Here is a 19,630-nt window from a genome sequence, read left to right as displayed (position 1 = left end):
TAATATGTTAAATTATATTGGTTGATTCCTGGCTGTTTAAATCAACCTTAAGTTCCATGTTAAGAACAAAGAGTAAATCACAAAAAAAAAAAAAAAAAAAAATACACATTCCAAGTGATAGTTTTTAAAATTTACAGTTCTCAGACTCATACAAATTAGTTTCTTGCCCATTTGGTACTGTTAACTTTCTGATGTTAGGGAAAAAAAATTACATTGTAAGCTTTAGCTTCGGCACTCTGTATATTAAAAATATATTTATGTTTGTGGATTTGAAAGAATGCATTCTTAAGGGCTTAAGTGAAAAAACACTATTAACATTATAAGGTAATCATTTATTATATCATAAGGCAAAAATTGGTTGGACAAATGTTTTTTGGAGATTCTAATACATACGTTTTTTGGAAGGGTTGTTTTTTGTTTGTAAACCTTTAGATAATCAAAAACTTCATTTCCCAGTTCTTGAGGATAATGTGATTAAGATTCTCCTTAATCTAAAAGCAACTCCGCAAAATCTGTTAACATCCATATTAAAAAACAATTTCCAGGGCGCTTGGGTGGCTCAGTCGGTTGAGCGTCCGACTTCAGCCAGGTCACGGTCTCGTGGTCCGTGAGTTCGAGCCCCGCGTCAGGCTCTGGGCTGATGGCTCAGAGCCTGGAGCCTGTTTCCGATTCTGTGTCTCCCTCTCTCTCTGCCCCTCCCCCATTCATGCTCTGTCTCTCTCTGTCTCAAAAATAAACATTAAAAAATTAAAAAAAAAAAAAAAAAAAAAAAAAAACAATTTCCAGGGACACCTGGGTGGCTCAATTGGTTAAGTGTCCAGCTTCGGCTCAGGTCAGGATCTCACGGTTCATGAGTTTCAGGAGTTCAAGCCGTGCAGAGGGCTGTCCGCTGTTAGCACAGAACCTGCCCCGGATCCTCTATCCTCCTCTGTCTCTGCCCCTCCCCTGCTTGCACTCACTCTCTCAAAAATAAACAAACAAACCAAAAAACCCAAACAGTTCCAGTAAGGTCTCTCTTATTGGCCAACACCATTAGGTAGGAGAATTAAATTTCTAGCTTTTAAGTGGAATTTATTTATTAAAGCAATACAGACAGTGTTATATTTGGTTATCAGCAGGTTATTTGGCAAAGACCCTCATGAGATATCTTGAAGACCAGAACTGAGAAACACAGGCTAAATAACAATACAATTAGACTGATCTGTAATTTATTTAATAAACACAGATTGAATTCTTGTCATCTTGAAAGGATGCGGCATTCAATTTTTTTTTTTTAAATCAGTAATTTGAATGAGGATAGATAACATGTGGTGTTGTCTTTTTAGTTCACAGATAATGTGAATCTGGGACACACTGATAAATTGGGTGACATTTGTTTAGAAAACAAAATGATCTTGAGGAGTTAGAAAAGGATATCTCATTAATAAGATACGTCTTAATAAAACAAATGTAAACTCTTTTCTTTTGCCCTCCCAAAGATAATTTAACAATACATCATAAAAACATCTAATGACATAGAAGATATTTCCCATTATGTTTCACAACAAGATTTAGAGGCGCCTGGCTGGCTCAGTTGGTGGAGCATATGACTCTTGATCTCAGGGTCATCAGTTCGAGCCCCACACTGGGTATGGAGCCTACTTTAAAAAAAATTTTAAAAACACAAGATTTAGAGTTACATTCACAACGGGATCTCAATTTTTTATTAAGATTAAGTACAACGTAGGTAGCAGTTCTGGATGGTATCGTTAAGTGTGGGTCAATGTTTTCTCACTCCCCTTCCGTGAGCTCATTGACTGTTTTCGTTTTTTTCTCTTTATCAAAGGTTGAATTAATAAAGGGGAATTTACAGAGTGTCGGGCTTACGCTTCGTCTTGTCCAGTCAGCTGACGGGTATGCTGGGCATGTCGTAATTGAGACTGTGGCCCCAAACTCACCTGCTGCACTCGCAGACCTTCAACGGGGAGACCGGCTCATTGCTATTGGAGGTAACTGTGCTGATATGCAACACACTGTACATTCACAGGGAAATTGGGAAATGTGGGAGTTTTCCCTGTCTGCATTCTATGAGCCTGTTACTTTTATATTGGAAAGAGAAGGACTTTATTCATAAAAATCTGAAGGGAGCACATATGACATTTTAGTCCTAATTATACATTTTAGTCCTAGTGTATAAATCTTTAAAAGACTTCATCTTTAGACCACTCATCTGTAAACGTCTCTAATTTTCCTTTCTTTCCCACCTTCTACTCCTCTAACGTTTATTGAATGTGAAAGAAAGGGCGGGTCAACAATTACTTCTGTATCGTCTCCACCTTAACTACTGTAGGGCTAAGACTGACAGTATTAGCACTATGACCCTCATCACTTAGGACTCGATAATGAACAGGAGAGAGACTAATAGTCCTTGTCCAAGAGGGCACACTTGAACTATCCTATGGCCCCATTTTGATGGCTCTATATTGTCCCTGATGGGCCAGCCATGGCCAGCCATTTGTTAATGTGCTGTCATTAGAGTACAGCCTAAATCACTATTGCTGGTGGAAGAATGTGTCACCTGCATGCCTTCCTGTCAGTTGGACTGGTCACTGCATAAACTCTGTTGATAGGCAGATTATTTGGGTATTTATATAATACATATATAATACACATTTATGAATAAGTAGTAGGACTCACTGTACAGACCAACGGGGAAAAAGTCCAAACCTTTTCCGACCTTCGTAGTACCTCTCCCCTACCGCCGCCCCATTCGAGGCTTGCCAAGAGATTTCTTAAACACGTGGTTGGTCACAGCCGAGCTTCTAAAGACAATGTGGTATCTTTCTCTGACAGCTAAGATAATAAACAAGGTAGATCGGTTCCTAAAGCAAGTTTTTCTTAGTTACATGTCAACAAAACTCTGCCTTTGATTCAAATCCACCATGACAGTAAAATAATGAAAATCATTTAGTTGCACACCTAGAAGCCCAACTAAGTCGGTGTTTTCACATGGAGATCCTCTGATCGTGTCATAAATAGCACTTCTCAACCTTCTTGTGTATTCCAGTCACCCAGACATGGTGTTAAAATACGGATTCTGCTTCAGTGGACCTGGAGGGGGCCCCAAGATTCTGCATTTCTGACAAGTTCCCCAGATGCCACTGCTGGGTCATCGGCACTTAGGATAGCAAAGCCATAAAACAGACCTCCTCTGTTAAATAGTTGTTTAACAGAAACATAGCAGCTTATTCTCCCTCAGCTAAAAACTGTAATTCAGTATAATTTTTTTATATCCACACATAGTTGTTCTGGTTTTACCTACAGGATATCTATTTTTTTCCTCTGTGTCCTTTTATGAAAGGTTTTCAGTTACATACGTAGTAAATATTATCAAAAATAAATAAATCCAAGCAATATAAATGTATACAGAGTGAAAAATAGAGGTCACCCTTTATAGCTAACATTTGTAAAAACAAAATATTTACTGAGGTAAGGGGCAGGTATAATACACATTTATGGTTTATAGTGATACTTTGCTTATATGGGTATATAATTTTTTTAAATATTTAGTAATGGGATTGGCGTAGTTGAAATAAGATTGGCAAAATGCTTATTATATTTGAAGTATGATGGAGTTCATTTTTCTTGTTTCTCTGTTTTTCTTTTTTCTCTGCTTTTGTGTATATTTGAAACATAGCAAAAGAAAAGGAATCCAGATTTGGCCAATTAGTCCTGGAGGAACAGTGGTTGTCTCCACAAAGGTCCCGGTGGTTGGGGCGGAGATGAGGGCAGGTGTTAAGTCACAAAGAACAAGTTTAGATTGAAGTTTTCCCTACTGCAGCTCACCAGGTGGACCTGTGTTTCGTTTCCGACTACGATTTTGCTGGCACTTAGTGTGGTTAGAGGGAAAGAGCAGCCTGGAAGAATCATGAAGAGCCACATTAGAAAGCTTTGGGTTTCAGTGGATGAGTTCATATGTTAAAGATTTTTGAGCCAAAGCTTTAGGAAAACTGGGGAGCACTATGTTTGGTGATTAAGACAGGGAAGGTCTGTGGGGTGCAAATTGGGTTAATGGGGAGGCTGGCAGCTTGATTCCCATAAGACAGGAGAATGAGAAGGTCATAGAGGGCTTTTATGCTGCAGTTGTCGTGTCAATCAACATCCAGGTGCTGATCTCCAGAAGTAGTGAGGGATGTAGGACTAGAGTGAAGAAGAGGGGAGAGCAACCCGAGAAACCACTGAGGTGAACGTGATCCAGGAAGACAGCGAGAAGGAAGGGAACTGTGTCAGACGAAACCATGAGGACGTTTGCGCACAAGGAGCAGATACAGGTGGAGAAAAAGAAAGCAGAGATGGTCAGAACCGAATTGGGAAAACCAAGAAAAAGGTTTTGTTTTTTTAATGTTTATTTTTGAGGGAGAGACAGAACACGAGTTGGGGGAGGAGCAGAGAGGGAGGGAGACACAGAACCCGAAGCAGGCTCCGGGCTCAGAGCTGTCAGCACAGAGCCCGATGCGGGGCTCGAACCCACCAGCCGTGAGATCATGACCTGAGCCACCCAGGCGCCCCAAAAAAAGTTTTAAAGGAGAAGGAAAAGAAAACTACGAGCCAGGACAGCTGCTGGAGCAAAGTTCTGAAGGAGATGGGGAGTAGGGTCCAGAGTGCAAGTCTGATCCGTCCTCACAGATGGCTTCTTAGTAAAAATGGGAGCGAGAAAACGTGGCTGCTTGTTGATCTCTTCAGGAAATAAGGAGAGGTCACCTACCAAATAAAAGATCTTGGCGGGGGGCTCGGGGGGGCTGGCTGGTGCTAGGGAGATGGAGCTGGCAAGCTGGCTCAGAACACCAGGTGACAGAAGAGGAAAGGGGCAGGGCAAAAGGATCCGAAATCTTGATGTGAACCTCAGTGAACTCTTGAGACTAGTACTGGGGAGAAGAGCAAGTGGTGTCAGGAGACCAGCTGAATCAGGAGAGCAAAGGAGAAATGACTGGGCCTGGAAGTCACCTCAAAACATTCAGTTAGCAGACAGGATCGTAAGAGGTGGGAAATAGGAGATTGTGCGTAGGGATTAACTGCAAGTGAAAGACCGCTGTGTGGAAAATTCCAAGTGATAACCAGTCTAAAGCATGGTCTTGCCTGGGCAGCTGAGGTAGGAGAGGATCTAGGTTGAGGAACTCTGTGGTCAGGTTGTTAGATGGGGTGATGTTACTCTGATGTATTTAGGGTGGCCCTCAGACCTTTGGAAAGCAAAGACCCCTTCTCCCCTTTTCTAAGCCCTACAGAAAGGGGTAGCTTGGATGAGTACCGTTTGGGGCAGGGTGGGAAGAGGGCGGGAAACAGAGAGCCTTAAAGATAACCTAGATGAGAAGACTAGAGAAGCTACTAGCTTTGATTGTCTCAGGGATGGGACAGTATGGTTGCAAAATAGAGGCAAAAGGGAGATTTTTCACTCTAAGTCTTTCTATACCTTTTGAATTCCAAACTGTTACTGCGGCACCTGTTAGAACATAATAAAAGGAAAATTTAAGCTCATGCTATTGATGCAGATAGTAACCAGCTTGTTTAACTTTAAAGCGATTTGTGCCTTCCCTGTTCTTTCTGGTCCTGACAAAAAGCTTAGTTTGATGGGTGGGGTTAATAAAAATATGTGAAAGGGCCCGCTGTTCATGATAAAGTATTTTTGCTAAATTTACTTCAAGCATTGGTCTCAGAATTTGATCGTGCGGCACAATTACGTATTGCTTTTCCATAATCCTGAACTGATGGCAGTTCGATTCAGCAGAGTTAGGTGATTTTCCTTGCGGTAATTTACATATTTTCCCTTTTAAAATCTTTCGACAGGTGTGAAAATCACCTCTACCCTGCAAGTGTTGAAGCTGATCAAGCAGGCCGGCGACCGGGTCCTGGTGTATTACGAAAGGCCCGTCGGCCAGAGCGGCCAGGGCACGGCCCTGCAGGATCATTTCGGACAGCTGGAGGAACACTTCCTGTCGGCCTCATGCCCACCGAACTATGAGGAGGAGACACCTGCCTTGGCAGCGGATGCTGAGAACAGAGATTTGGACTCTGAATTTGAAGACCTGGCAGGTGATGTCCGAGCACAAACTGAGCTCAAAGATGAGGCACCGTCATTAAGTCACAGTCCCAAACGTACTCCGACAACACTTTCTGTTAAACCCCTTGGAACGATATCACCGGTTTTAAACCGTAAATTAGCTGTAGGAAGTCACCCTCCCCCACCAAAACCTCCATGCAAAGAAGGAAATAAACCCTCAGCCCTAAAAGCTTCTGAGGTAACAGACCCGACGCAAGTGTCAAAACCCACCCAAGGATCCACTTTCAAACCACCCGTCCCACCACGACCACAGGTGAAAGTTCCTTTGCCTTCTGCCGACGCCCCGAGTCAGACAGAACCAGATGTGCCCGCTGAAAAGCCAGAAAAGGTGCTGCCTCCTCCTCCTGCAGATAAACCTGCTGAGAAGCAAGCAAAAACTACAGATCACACGGAAGACGCGGCTGCATCGAAGCAGTTTTTAGCAAAGCAAGACGTGGTGCGAGATTTTCCATCAGAAAGTTCCTGCCCTCCCAAGGACAGTTCAGATGACCCCCAGACATGGGAATCGTCAGAAATCCCTTACCGAAATAAGCTAGGAAAGTGGACCAGAAGCAGAGCAACCTGTCTCTTTGACATAGAAGCCTGCCACAGGTACTTAAACGTTGCCCTGTGGTGCAGGGATCCCTTCAAGTTAGGGGGTCTTATCTGTCTGGGGCACGTTAGCTTGAAACTTGAAGACGTGGCTCTAGGATGTCTGGCGACATCAAACATGGAATACTTTTCAAAGTTCCGACTGGAAGCCCCCTCACCTAAGGCGATGGTCACGAGAACCGCCCTGCGCAGTCTGAGTGTGCAGAAGGGATTCAATGACAAATTTTGCTTTGGTGACATTACTATTCACTTCAAATACTTGAAAGAAGGAGAGCCAGACCACCCTGTAGTCCCTAACTTAGAGAAAGAGAAAGACCTCCATTTGATCGAAGAGGTTCCTGCCCTACCCAAAGAGGAGCATCTCGTTGGACAGATGGGCTTGACAGAAAACAAACATAGTTTCCAGGATACTCAGTTCCAGAACCCAACTTGGTGTGATTACTGTAAGAAAAAAGTGTGGACTAAAGCTGCCTCCCAGTGTATGTTCTGTGCTTACGTCTGCCATAAAAAATGTCAGGAAAAGTGTCTAGCCGAGACTCCTCTCTGCGGAGCAGCTGATAGGCGGATAGACCGGACCCTGAAAAACCTCAGGCTGGAAGGACAGGAAAGCTTCTTAGGCCTGCCTCCTCGTGTCGATGCTGAAGCTAGCAAGTCAGTCAACAAAACAACGGGTTTGACAAGACATATTATCAATACGAGCTCCCGTTTGCTAAATCTGCGCCAGGTCTCTAAAACTCGCCTTTCCGAACCAGGGACTGAGCTGGTGGAGCCTTCACCAAAACACACACCCAACACGTCCGACAACGAAGGCAGCGACACAGAGGTGTGTGGTCCGAACAGTCCTTCTAAACGGGGAAACAACACAGGAATAAAGTTGGTGAGAAAGGAGGGTGGTCTGGACGACAGCGTTTTCATTGCAGTTAAAGAAATCGGCCGCGATCTGTACAGGGGTTTGCCTACGGAGGAGAGGATCCAGAAACTTGAGTTCATGCTGGATAAACTGCAGAATGAAATTGACCAGGAGCTGGAACACAATAATTCCCTTGTTAGAGAAGAAAAGGAAACAACCGATACAAGGAAAAAATCACTGCTTTCTGCCGCTCTGGCGAAATCAGGTGAAAGACTACAAGCCCTGACACTTCTCATGATCCACTACAGAGCAGGCATTGAAGATCTGGAATCTTTAGAAAGTCTGTCTTTAGACCAGCCCTCCAAAAAAATAAGCAAGTACACAGATGATACAGAAGAAGATCTTGATAATGAAATAACCCAGCTGATCGACTCCCAGCCATTCAGCAGCATATCAGAGGGCTTGTTTGGCCCATCCGAGTCTGTTTAACAGACAGCCCGCTTAAATACTCTCAAGTGATTGGGGAAAAGTCGCATCTAAAGTACCACAGATAAACCACGTTTTAAACCCTCTTACAAAGCACTTCGGCCCACTGCTCCACAGTCATTTGCTTGCGTAGGAACAAGAGTGAAAAAGGTGGTTTTCCAGCGAAAACATGACCAGCTCACTAAAATGGTTGTTTCGGATTGCATTTATAGCTATGCTTTTTTGGGTTTATACTGGGAATTTATTTTTACTAATTTATTTTTAACTTTTTCTAATTATGTAATTATGTAAGCTAACTTTTCATGTTTATGTATGTGTGATGTCTCGTGTTATTTTTCTTCATCTTAGTTTCTGAATTAGTGTTATGTAGGATACTGTCCAAATTCTTGAACTGTTTTCATTTCCATCACGGTTCTAACGAGTTTGCTGCCCAGATTGACAACGGCAATCACTGAGGGAACAGGTTTTGAATCTTTGTGTTAGGAAGTTTATCATCTCCACTTGCTCAAGATTTTTGTTGTTTTGGGGCTTGGGGGGCGGGGGGGGGGGTTGTTTTTGCCAAATGTAACAAAAGCCGATGCTGTGGCTTTAAGTCAGTTACACTGATTTAGTATTAAAAAAAGAAAAAAAGAAAAAACAATTACATATATTGCTTGCTTTCTATCCTGTGAATTTTTTTCTAGTTTTTGTGCAGTTTTAGTGAGAATATAGTTATTAATTTGAAGAGGTTGCATTGCAAAACAAAATGTAATAGGGAATAAAGAATGCAGTTGGGCAAGAATTTTTTGGACAAGATCACTAAACAGTAACTGGTAGGATTTTGAAATCTAATCTTTTAAAAGGTTGATTGATGCTTTCTCCTTTTAAATGGAAGTTCTGAACATTTATGATTTTTTTTTCCATCTTTAGTTCTCCCATGGGAAATAAAGCATGTCAAGGATGAAGTTTCAGAGGCCTGTTCTTAAAATGACCGTGTTGATAACTGACTTTGGCTGTTTTGTTTTAGAAACCTTTTCGTGCGGGAGGATGTTGTGAAGGAGAGGAATCATGCAAGATAGATTTATTTATCGCTTCTCTGACCTGCTGCAGGTTAAAGGAGTAGTGATTCCTCCAGGTGCTTCTGCAGTGCTGTCTTCATTTAAAAAATGAAAACAAAAGTTAACAGTACAGTACATAGGACTTGGGGTCAGTTCTCTGATGACAAGGATCTATTTGGATACTCGGTCCGTCGTGTAGACCCCAGTAACGCGTGGCCACTATCGGTTATACCATAGAAGTTCTGGCCTTTTGTAGGTCTATTTTCCTTCTGTAGGGAACTACTCTGATAATTGATCCATAGTAGAAACTGGCATGATAATTTTGAATCTAGATGGGACAGTTTTGATGGCATAGTAAATTAGTAAGGGTTCTGGTCCAGGTCTCCAGCCTAGGACTCCAGATGAAAGTTTAAGTTCAAACTCTTCCAGTGGCCATGAGTGAACTAAGCACAAGAGTGTTCTGTGCCAGTCTCCCCCGCTCCGAAGTAGGAACCGACAATACTAACTACCTCACAGGATCATCGTGAGGAGAACAGAACGGCAAAAGTGCTCCGAACAGTAAAAAGCTATTCAAAAAGAGTACGACTTTAACGGAGCACAGAAACATGTTTGAGGGTAGAAAAGTTATTCCACTTTTAGAATCAATGGCCAGTTCTCATTCTTGCTGTTTTTTATGAAGTGAAATATTAGGAAACACGTTTATTGGCCAAGTTTATAGAACAAAAGTCTGTGTATCCCGTTTTGTTTAGTTAAGCATGCTTGCATTTTAAATGAACGCTGCTGTAGAAGTCTTTATACACCAACTTCTCTGAAAGCTAAAAATGGTTCTGTAACATATGCTTGAAACAGTGTGCCCAACGTAATAACCAACTTTTATCTTATAAAGAAATAACTTACCGGTGATAACCTGGAAGGTCAGTGTCTGTAAGTGGCTGGTGTTGATGGACGGATGACACCACAGAAGCTTTAGTGACAGCCAGGCATGCTGCTGAAGCTGGTGCGTTTGAAAAGAGCTGCAGGAATAACGCAAAATCTTGGTTTCCTAAAAATCTGTTTCAAAAGTATTTAACTCTGTAGAACCACAATTACGAAAAGCTCGGTAATGCTGCTGATTATATTTGTAAAATCTACCTTTAATGTAGTGCAATATTTTTATATCTACTGAGGTAGTGGCATCACGGCTGTACTTGAGTGCAGGGGAGGGGGGGGTCACTACAAGCAGCCTAGGGGTAGTGAGGGGTAAGGCTTCTGAAATAATTGTATTCTATTACATTCCTGATGTAATCTTGCTGCCATGCTATGTTATCAATAGCTAAAAATAATAAAAAGAACTACCACAGAAAACAAGAATATCTTCATTTGCTAACCTCTGAACGAGGGGATTGGCTGCATCTCTCTGGAATCATCGCCGGGTAGAATTCGGCCCCGCAAACAATGTCTTCAAAGTCCTCTCTTGCTGAACAAAATTGCTAGTTTGAAATCAGCCTAAAAGCATTAAGTTCCGGTGTTTTGGTTTTTTTTTTTTTTTTTTTCTTAACCCTATTAGGAATTAGACTGTTTTCTGCATTTCTGATATTTAGACGGAGGATTAGGTTAGACAAGCTGAACAACGTGTTAGCATTATTTGGGAATCAGAATTATGCTGTGAATTATAGTTTCATCAGATGTACTTGTTCACAGCAGTCAGGAAAACAAACCTTAGAAATGCAGGGATAACTTACTGGGCTTTTCCACAGGATATTATGTGACTACAGATTTCAGTTGAAAGCAAATTTTGTTTCCAAAGCCAAAAAGTAGGGTTTCAGACTAACCTGGAGTGAAATTTACCTGATGCCTGTAAGCAGAGAAGAATAGTTCCTAATTAGGTATTCACAGTCAAGACAATACCTTAAAGTGTATTTTATTCCAGCGATAATGTCTGGTTTATAAAGAAATACAAACAGGCACAGTAGTGTTCAGAAGATTTATTAAGGAAACGAGCTAAAACAGGCACATACACTTAGCAGTCGAAAGAACTGAATATTCTTTGCTACCTCATTAGTGGTTTTGTATCTGTTTGCCAGGTACAAACATGACCCACCTCTGCTCAAAAAAATAAAACGTTCAGGGAGCTGTATGTTCTTTGTTCTGATACACACATTAAAAGAAGAAAAAAAAAAGCGTCACTTCATAGTCTTCTAACCCCAGGATATCCGTCCTATAAAAGACCTTGCAATTTTACCCCCTCAGATACAATGGATACCTTTGCTGCTAAAACAGTTTTTGAAAAACTCCCGTCTCTTTTGTCTTCTCTCTGGAGATCAACAGTGGGCATGCCTCTGCCAGTCATTCTTGAAGAGACTGAAGCCTTAGAGGCAAGACTAAAATTGGAATAAAGCATTGTGGTCAGGGAGAGCCACAAACCCGTAGCACGTTCCCCAAGGGGGTCTCCCCTGTGGGAGAAAACAATCCCGCGGTTTTAGGTTCGCCATAGGAGAGCGCTTCCCCATCCATCTTTTTACAGAGTCACAGATTTAAGTTGCCCAAGGCAAGTTTGTGAAGTTCATTTGCTTCCATCGCTGCCCTTGAAAACCAGATTTCAAATCATTCAAAACCCCACAGAAAAGCTTCCTAAAGCAAATGGAAACCGGATTAGCTACTTCTAGAGAATTACAAGGTCGAGGTTGAGGAGGAGTCCTCGTTCTCAAGTTCTTGGCTCCTCGTCCAAGTTAACAGAAACACAGTATTAGCTTAACAAAGAACAGACATTAGGTAATTTCTGATTACAGAGCTACAGAGTTCACAAGTATTTGCGACATTCTACACTATCTGCGCACTCCACTCACATCTCCTACAAAACCTGATGTCAACTGACGATACTATTAACACAGTTATTTGCTGTTGAAAAGGCACATCAATGTCATGCTTAGAAAAACCACGTTGCACAACACTAGACACGAGAATACATACGCCTTTCTAGATGTTTGGGGGTTTTTCTGTCTTTGAAAGGGGATGTGTCCTGACCATTTTTTTTTTTAACCTGTTTTCCCTAATGTGATTCAAGATTTCTTTCCTCCATCTTCCTTTAAAATTTGTCGACTTGAACAACTTTCAGAAGTCTAAAAAATAATAGTTACAGTTGAAAATTTAACAGATACCTAGAAAACACTTGGATGGCCTCTTAACAGGTCAAAGGTACGTGGTCGGATTTTTTCACATCATAGCAGCGATTAGCCTTTTAAATGTCTAAAACTTGAATGAGACGTTAATATAGCGATCCTGCTTAATCTTGTCTGTATAAGGGATCTCTAGCCTCACTTTTCTTTCATCCAGTAAGACAATCCAGTATATATCTTAAAGGGAAAGCTAGTTCTACAACTATACTTCGGGTGCTTTTCTCCGCTTTTGGACTATTTTCTAGTTTTCTCCTTCTGGCTCTAGTGCCAAATTACCAAATTACGTGACTTGTAAACGTGTAATTTGAAACCACCTGTTTCCAGGTAGATGGTTACACAGAAAACTAATGCCAGCTACGATTTATGGGTAAGTCCATAAGATGACGGACCCAAGTTCCTGTCCTCTGCATTTGAGGTAACTAGCTTTTAACTCATAAATATGTTGATAGTAATTGCAAGTTAACCACACGCAGCGTCACTACATAATATGCTGTCTTACTTGATTCTGTTTTTCAGACTTCCTTCTGGTTTCTCAGTGTTGGAAGTGTCTCGGAGATAATGTGTGCTTTAATTTTAAACACCCATTACCAATATTCAGAAAAAATATACGATTCTTTTGCCCAAGTGTTTATGAATGTAAGTTTTTTAAAAATTATATTTGATTTGGATTCAAATATTTATAGATTTACACTATATTTCGTCAAAATATATTGTATAATATTGAATAAAATCAAATACATAAAATAAAGTTTTCAACACTATTTATACAAACCCCTAGAAAAGCTGCTTTTTCTTTATAAGGCTGTTGGCAATCGATCACAACCACGGAGAAGAATGAATAACCTTTGGTTGTTTGGCTTTCGCCAGGGACGATGGTGCGACTAAGTTCTGGAGGAGTCATTTCACTGGTAACACTGTTTTGTACAAATAAATACTTTGACGACTTTTGAGGATCTCAGTCACTTTCAGATTCTTCATCCTCACCTATCGGATACGACTGGATGTTATTCTGGGTGTACATCTTTGTCTTAATGGGGCAGTTGTGATCCATGAGAATAGCCTGAAAGACAGCAGAGTGCACATACGGTGATCTTGTTTCACAAAGATGGTTTCAACCTACCATTTTTGAGGATCACTAGTTTGAAGGCTGTAGGTGGCACCACCCCGTGGGAACCAGTCCTTAGGTGCAACTGCCAGGTTGCCTGGCCCGGAAGCTGCGGGGTTGGACGCTCCAGGAGGATCCCAGGCAACAGGAGAGACTGCAGAAGTGGTTTCCGCCTGGGCCACGGGCACCCTAAAGCCATGCAGCAAGGGCTTATGCGGGTTACGTTTAGGAAGAGTTTTTTTTTGTTTTTTTTTTTAATGTTTCTTTTTCAGAGAAAGAGACAGCATGAGTGGGGGAGGGGCTGAGAGAGAGGGAGACACGGAATCCAAAGCAGGTTCCAGGCCCTCAGCTGTCAGCACAGAGCCCGAGGCGGGGCTCGAACTCCTAGATCGCGAGATCATGACCTGAGCCGAAGCTCTACGCTTAACCGACTGAGCCACCTGGGTGCCCCCGTTTAGGAATTCTATTTGGAATCTCGGAATTGGGGGGATGCTGGAGTCACACGGCGCCACTGTTCACTGTGGCAACACCCTTAATCGGCACACTCTGTCCTTAACGAGGCAAACTCCCACGCTGGAAGTGTACCTCCACTGTGTATGTATGTGGATCTGGTTCTGATTGCAGCCATCTTCGCAGGCTGCCCTTCCGGTATTTTCAGGCCACAGCCACGGTCCCTTAGATTTCCCTGCACTAGACATCACAGGGCCCGTACGTTTTCATAAATGGTATTTCCAGAGCACCCCTCCTCCAAATCCTAGAGGTCTTCCTCTTGTCCAAATAAATGTAGGATTTAAAAAAAAAAAAATTCCTCTGATGCCCATAAAAATCTTATGCCTTCTCACTGTCACTAAAAATGTAAAAACAGCCCACTGATCCTCAATCGATAAACCCATGCAGTCATTATTCTCTTGAAAGTGTGCAGACCAAGCATGTAGTCTGAGAAGACAGCTGTCCCTTATCGGACCGGGACCACGCTAAGCATTCCTGCCACAACACCGCAGCTCCACGAGAGCCCCACCTGGTAGGCGGGTAACCCTGTGCGGGCACAGAGATCAAAGAACGTGACCAGGGATGCACCGCTGGGAGGGGACAGATGCGTGCCAGGCAGCCTTATGCCGCGGTCTACTCTCGCAGGGCTCCGGGGCGGAGGCAGAAAAGGGCCAGAGCACAGCAAGGGGACGCTGCGTGCAACTGAAGGAGATGGTCCCCCATCAGGTGTGTTTTCTGGACTTCTCTTCCAAGTAAATAATTCCCCCAAGACCTTGTTGTGCGGTGTGAAAATCTACATGGAAACATTTCTCTGTTGATATGAGCCCACTGAAACCTATCTTTGTGTTTGTCCACTACTCCCCGCCCCCCACCCCCCAGGTCCCGCTCTACACATTTGAGACCTTCTGTAACTCCCCTCAGTGCTACCCCGTGTATCATTTCCTGAGAGAATCTACAGTGATCTGCCTGGGTGACATGTTAAGATAAAGGACTTCCGTGACCCTATAAGTCAGGCCGCCAGCTCAAACTGTCAGCTGCAAAATTTAACACTGTTTTTATACTTTTTGCCAAGTGAACTGATACGTGTATTTAATAAAGAGCTCAAAGTCTAAAACTAAGTAACTGAGGCAACAGACATGGTACCCCAGGACCATTCTCCCAGCGTTTAACCCCCCAAAGAGCACATCTCATCTCCCCAGGTTAGTGATCCTCAAAGAAATATTGAGAATCACCAGGCGGCGAGGGGAAGGGAGAGTTAAACATGAAATTCCAGTCGGGTCCCTAACCCTTCATGACAATGGTGTCGACACGCTAGGAGAAGCACTGTCTCAGCGATGCGGCATCATCTAGAACTACAGAGGGCCCTACGGCTGACGACAGCTCGCTGGGCACCTGCTTGCATGCCCCCAAGGTCCTATACCAGCAGGTCAGTGACCTTACTGCATAGGAAGGGCAAGTCCCACAGCGCTCACAGGGGAAACGCTTGCTGTGGATGAAGTGCTCAGGGAAAGCTGTACAAGAGACGCGATACCAGCTGAACCTCGAAGGGCGGAAAGGGTGTGCACAGCAAAGGAGCTGGACGTGAGCACAGCATAGATCATCTACTAAATGAGACACTATGTAAAACAGGGACGCTAAGGAAGCCGGCCTGGCCACCACAGAGGTCCGATGATGAGGTACACACAGCGAGATGTTAATTAGAAGGCCCACCCGGCACCAGACTGCAGGGCCTTGAATGCCAGGCAAGGGACCTTGACCTCTGGCCCACAGGCAGTAAGACAGCCTTGGGACGGATGGCCATCGTTCGACCCTCTTCATAACCACCTTCTCTCTCTTGGTTCAACCATCATTAGACCTGACTCTGCATATATGCAGACTTAAGGACCCCCGAAACCTAACGCTGGGCACGACTGTATGGCAGTTCTATTTTTATAATAACGTCTACATGACCAAAGAAGCCAGGCAGCATACGTAGTATTCCCAAAGGGCCAGGAAGAGAGAGGCGTGAACAGGATGCAGCTGGTAAGTCAAGTGCATGGGGGGCCACGAGGGCCGCCAGGTAATTTAAGCCAGCCAGCTCTCCGTGCCACTGCTGGGCAACAGAGGCGTGTCTGACTCCGGACTGAAAAGAGAAAGGAGGAAGTTCTTTGAACTCAGAGCAGAGCCCAGTCACTGAGAGCTGAACCCCAGCCCCTGCCAGATGCCTGGTTTCTTATCAGACACAGAGTGAGGATCTCCAAAGTGTTTAAGCCTTGTTGGACTAAATGAAGTATATAAATGAAGCAAATACACAGCTGGAATATTGAGACAATAAAAGCTGAACAGTAAGCCCTCCAGGCTTCGAGATTTTGAGAGCTACCAGGCCTGAATGCTAGAAAGTTTTATTTACTGTATCTTAAAAAAAAAAAAAAAAAAAAATGGTGAGGGTTTTGCACATCAACTACATAAATGCCCCACAGAGGGACCCATTTCTATAAATAGATGATAATATTCAGGTCCTCGCCTGGCCCCTGCATTCAGAAAACAGGGTGGCTGGAAGGACCCTGGGACAATGAGGAGAAAGCCCGGAGCCACCCAGGAAAAGCAAGCTGCCATCCCAAACCCCTACTTTCCTGTCTGGGCCACCACTAGAAACTTCAAGAGTAAGTTGTAAGGAATGTGCCCTATCTTTAAAAATAATTCTTTAACCTGCAAAAAATATCCATTCCAGCACACAGCCATCCTCAACTGGGTATTCTGAGAATCACGGGCTGCATGTCACTGTCATAGAACTAGAACACAGTTGTCCTCAAACGGCAGAGTGGAATCTCTTATACTTGCAGAGGAACAACAAAAAAACAAAAAACAAAGCAAAAAAAGCCAGAAGTCGAGGATACCAAACGGAAGAAAAACTCAAGCGCTCTCACGCTAGTTCACGACTGTGATTTGGGACCCATGAAAACAGCTTTAGATCTTTCAGTATAAAATAGCTGAAGGCTATTCAGAAGGCCGCCTAATGAAAGAATGATTTGCTCAGGCTTATATGCCTTATTCTGGCTGCCCGCCTGCCTTTGGTAACTGCTGATCCTGAACGCCCGCACTTGTCGGTATTGGATTCTCTCAAGTGAGCAATAACCAATTCTGTCTCCTCCCTGGCACACTGCTGTCCCGGCCTCACTCCCCCTTATCATTAGGTGTCTTCCTGCCCCGCTTGCTCAGGGAATAGGCAGCTGCTGTTGGCCACCCTCAAATGTTACCATTACGCGAGTCAAATGGAATCCAATGTGATGCCTTCAATTATGGGCATCAGTGACGGGCAGCGAGATGCACATGTTCTCAGGTTTTTAATGATTCATCTTGCTAGGCACTTATTACGGATTTTTGACATTTGGCAGCGAAAGTGCCTTTCGGGAAGCCTACAATTTTTGCTGCCTTGCCTTTCAAGATTGTCTCTTCCGCTCCCTTCGGCATTTCGCTTTTTAAATGAACGAAAGCGCTGATTTAACACGAGGGAAGAGAAGGGGTGCTGAGGTCGGCCTTCTGCCAGTCATCACGTGGACTCCAGGGCAGCAGCTGGCCCAGGGGGGTTGTCCCCCTCTACCCCCCATCCCCTGACCTCACTTATTTCTTCCAACACCTCAGATAAGCCACCACGCTGACGCCGACACACGGCACAGGGGCCACTAACGTCTGCTGCTTGGCTAAGGAAGCCCATTCAGCAGTTCAGAGGTCTCAGGAGCAAAAGGAAGCTCTCGCCTCACAGGAGGGAGAAAGGGGGGACACCAGGGGGCCTCTGGGCGGACAGTAAATCAGGGCGTTAGGCAGAAGCAGGAAAGCAGCATGAGGTGGTGCTGGAAATAGCAACGCACTTATCGAGCATCCACTGTGTACTAAGCACAGGGCTAGCACTCTGGGATTCTTGGCTGAATCCTTACGACAACCCAGTAAGGGAGATGCTATCCTGTCCCCACATGACAGTGTGGCTCCAAGGCCGCCACTAGCCCTTCATTACTTCCCGAGAATCTTATTAAACAGTCTCCTGGGTGAAAGAACTTGTAGGCGATTTTGTCTTTGTGTTTTTTGGTCCAAAAAGGGTTGGGAGTAACCCCCTTTTCCGACCCCGATTTGGGCAAGCTACCATGCGGGGCTCAGGCGAGGAGACGGGTAGGATGAACAGTAAAGTGCTACGGTTGCTCAGAAGTGGGGCCATGTAAGCAAGAGGAAGGAAAGAAGAGGTGATTTCCGTCGGAATATTTCCACACCTTCCACTCCTCTTCTTTCAAATGGGTCATGAGTGATACCAAATTATCCAGTTAAATCCTATATAATAAAGGGCACACGATAGAGTGATCAGTGCTGAATATACTCTTTCTGAAAATATTTTCAAAATATATTGAACAAATTAATGAATCCAAAGAACACCCCCAGACAAATAAAGGCTGCACGTAACCTAACTTTAGAGCCTGTGTCTGTTTTTAGACCCACTCTTTGGGGAAAATCGTAACAGGGAAGTTCAAGAAATGCCAAAGCGTCAGACCCATTTCCGTTCAACCGTCAGAAAGAACTTCTGATGTGCCCCCAAGAGAACATCACAAGTGAACCTCATATCCACTCATCACAAGAACACCATCTCCCCTCGCCTCCGTTATCTCCTTCATTCTTAACGTAACCTGCCACTCTCATCCTGCTAGATGAGGGTCTGCCACCACGGGAGGTTTTAAAACCCAGCAACACCACCACCAGGGATGAACGCTCATCAGGTTAAAACGACTAATGCATTCTGAAATTCAAGTTTAGAACCAGTAAGTTCTAAACACTTTATCCTCGATACCATATCATTGAGTTATGATTCTGGTTATGAAACTGTGAATTTAAAGGTTGCACATGCTCACGTGTGCCCAAAGGTACATACATATATGATAGTTTCCCAAAACGCTCTGTTACCTACACCAAAACCATCTCCAGAATCCTACGCAGTAAGAACGAAAACACTATTAATGAAAGCCGTAAGGCTTAGGAGAAAAGCAAACGGCACCCAAAATGGCTCATCTCAGGACTCGGTGCAGGAAGCAACAAAAGTTATGTTCAAGATTTTCAAGAACTAAAGGCAATTACATTTAACTACTCCATGTCTGGTTGACAAAAGAGCTATACAGACTGCTAATCTATGTACCAAAACATCACCTCATTCTTCACATTTATAAACATAATGTTTGATACAGTAAAAGAAGCATGGCCTATGCGGTATAAACGCCAAAGGAACTCCGACCCTTTATGTTTGGGGAGTTCTGCCCCAAAGGAGCAGAAATATACTTTCTAACTGAGCCATGAAGGAACCATCCAGAAGACCATGCCAACATGATCAAGAAACACTAGAGTTGCGTCCTAAAATTCTCTTACCATTTTTTCTTCCTTGGCAGGTGGACTTCGAAGGAAAAAGCAGAGAGGAGCAAAAAGAATATCAATTATTCCAATAATCGTCATGAGCCACGGAAATCCGATCGCCTTTGCGATAGCCCCACCAGCCGAAGGACCTTTCAGGAAACAGAGAAGGAGATAAAGCTCTCTCCAGATGCCTCCCAGACAGAAAGACACCAAAGTTTAAACAGTTTCCGGTCGGCATTATCATGCATCAAGACAAAAGCTTGTTTTGAAAGGTCAGGGTCCTTCCTTACCTATAGCATATCCCATACAGAAGGCCACGTCCGCAATGGCATACACGCTCCCGTAGACAGACACGTGCCGCAGGTCTACCAGGTAGCCCATGATGGGCATCATTGAGGAGTCCACCATTCCTGTGGACGGGCAGGGAACACGGTCTATAGAAAACCGACGTAGCCCGAA

General features: G+C 43.7%; 2 protein-coding genes across 2 annotated transcripts in view; one reads left to right on the top strand and one right to left on the bottom strand.

Moving 5' to 3' along the window:
- PDZD8 (PDZ domain containing 8) overlaps nt 1-10,402 on the top strand; it is a 70,912-nt gene extending 60,510 nt beyond the window's left edge. The window contains exons 4-5 of the mRNA XM_043597667.1: nt 1,826-1,988; nt 5,821-10,402. Coding sequence (XP_043453602.1) covers nt 1,826-1,988; nt 5,821-8,024 — 2,367 coding nt within the window. The 3' untranslated portion in view covers nt 8,025-10,402. The remainder of the gene's footprint in view (nt 1-1,825; nt 1,989-5,820) is intronic.
- Nucleotides 10,403-11,007: 605 nt separating this feature from the next.
- Nucleotides 11,008-19,630, bottom strand: part of SLC18A2 (solute carrier family 18 member A2) — a 37,508-nt gene continuing 28,885 nt past the window's right edge. The window contains exons 13-15 of the mRNA XM_043597668.1: nt 19,462-19,581; nt 19,187-19,320; nt 11,008-13,273 (exon numbers count right to left, since the gene is read on the bottom strand). Coding sequence (XP_043453603.1) covers nt 13,169-13,273; nt 19,187-19,320; nt 19,462-19,581 — 359 coding nt within the window. The 3' untranslated portion in view covers nt 11,008-13,168. The remainder of the gene's footprint in view (nt 13,274-19,186; nt 19,321-19,461; nt 19,582-19,630) is intronic.

This window comes from Prionailurus bengalensis, chromosome D2 (assembly GCF_016509475.1).
Source record: "Prionailurus bengalensis isolate Pbe53 chromosome D2, Fcat_Pben_1.1_paternal_pri, whole genome shotgun sequence".
Lineage (NCBI taxonomy): Eukaryota > Metazoa > Chordata > Mammalia > Carnivora > Felidae > Prionailurus > Prionailurus bengalensis.
Note: the sequence above shows the minus strand (reverse complement) of the source record. Positions and strands in the feature narration are given on the sequence as shown.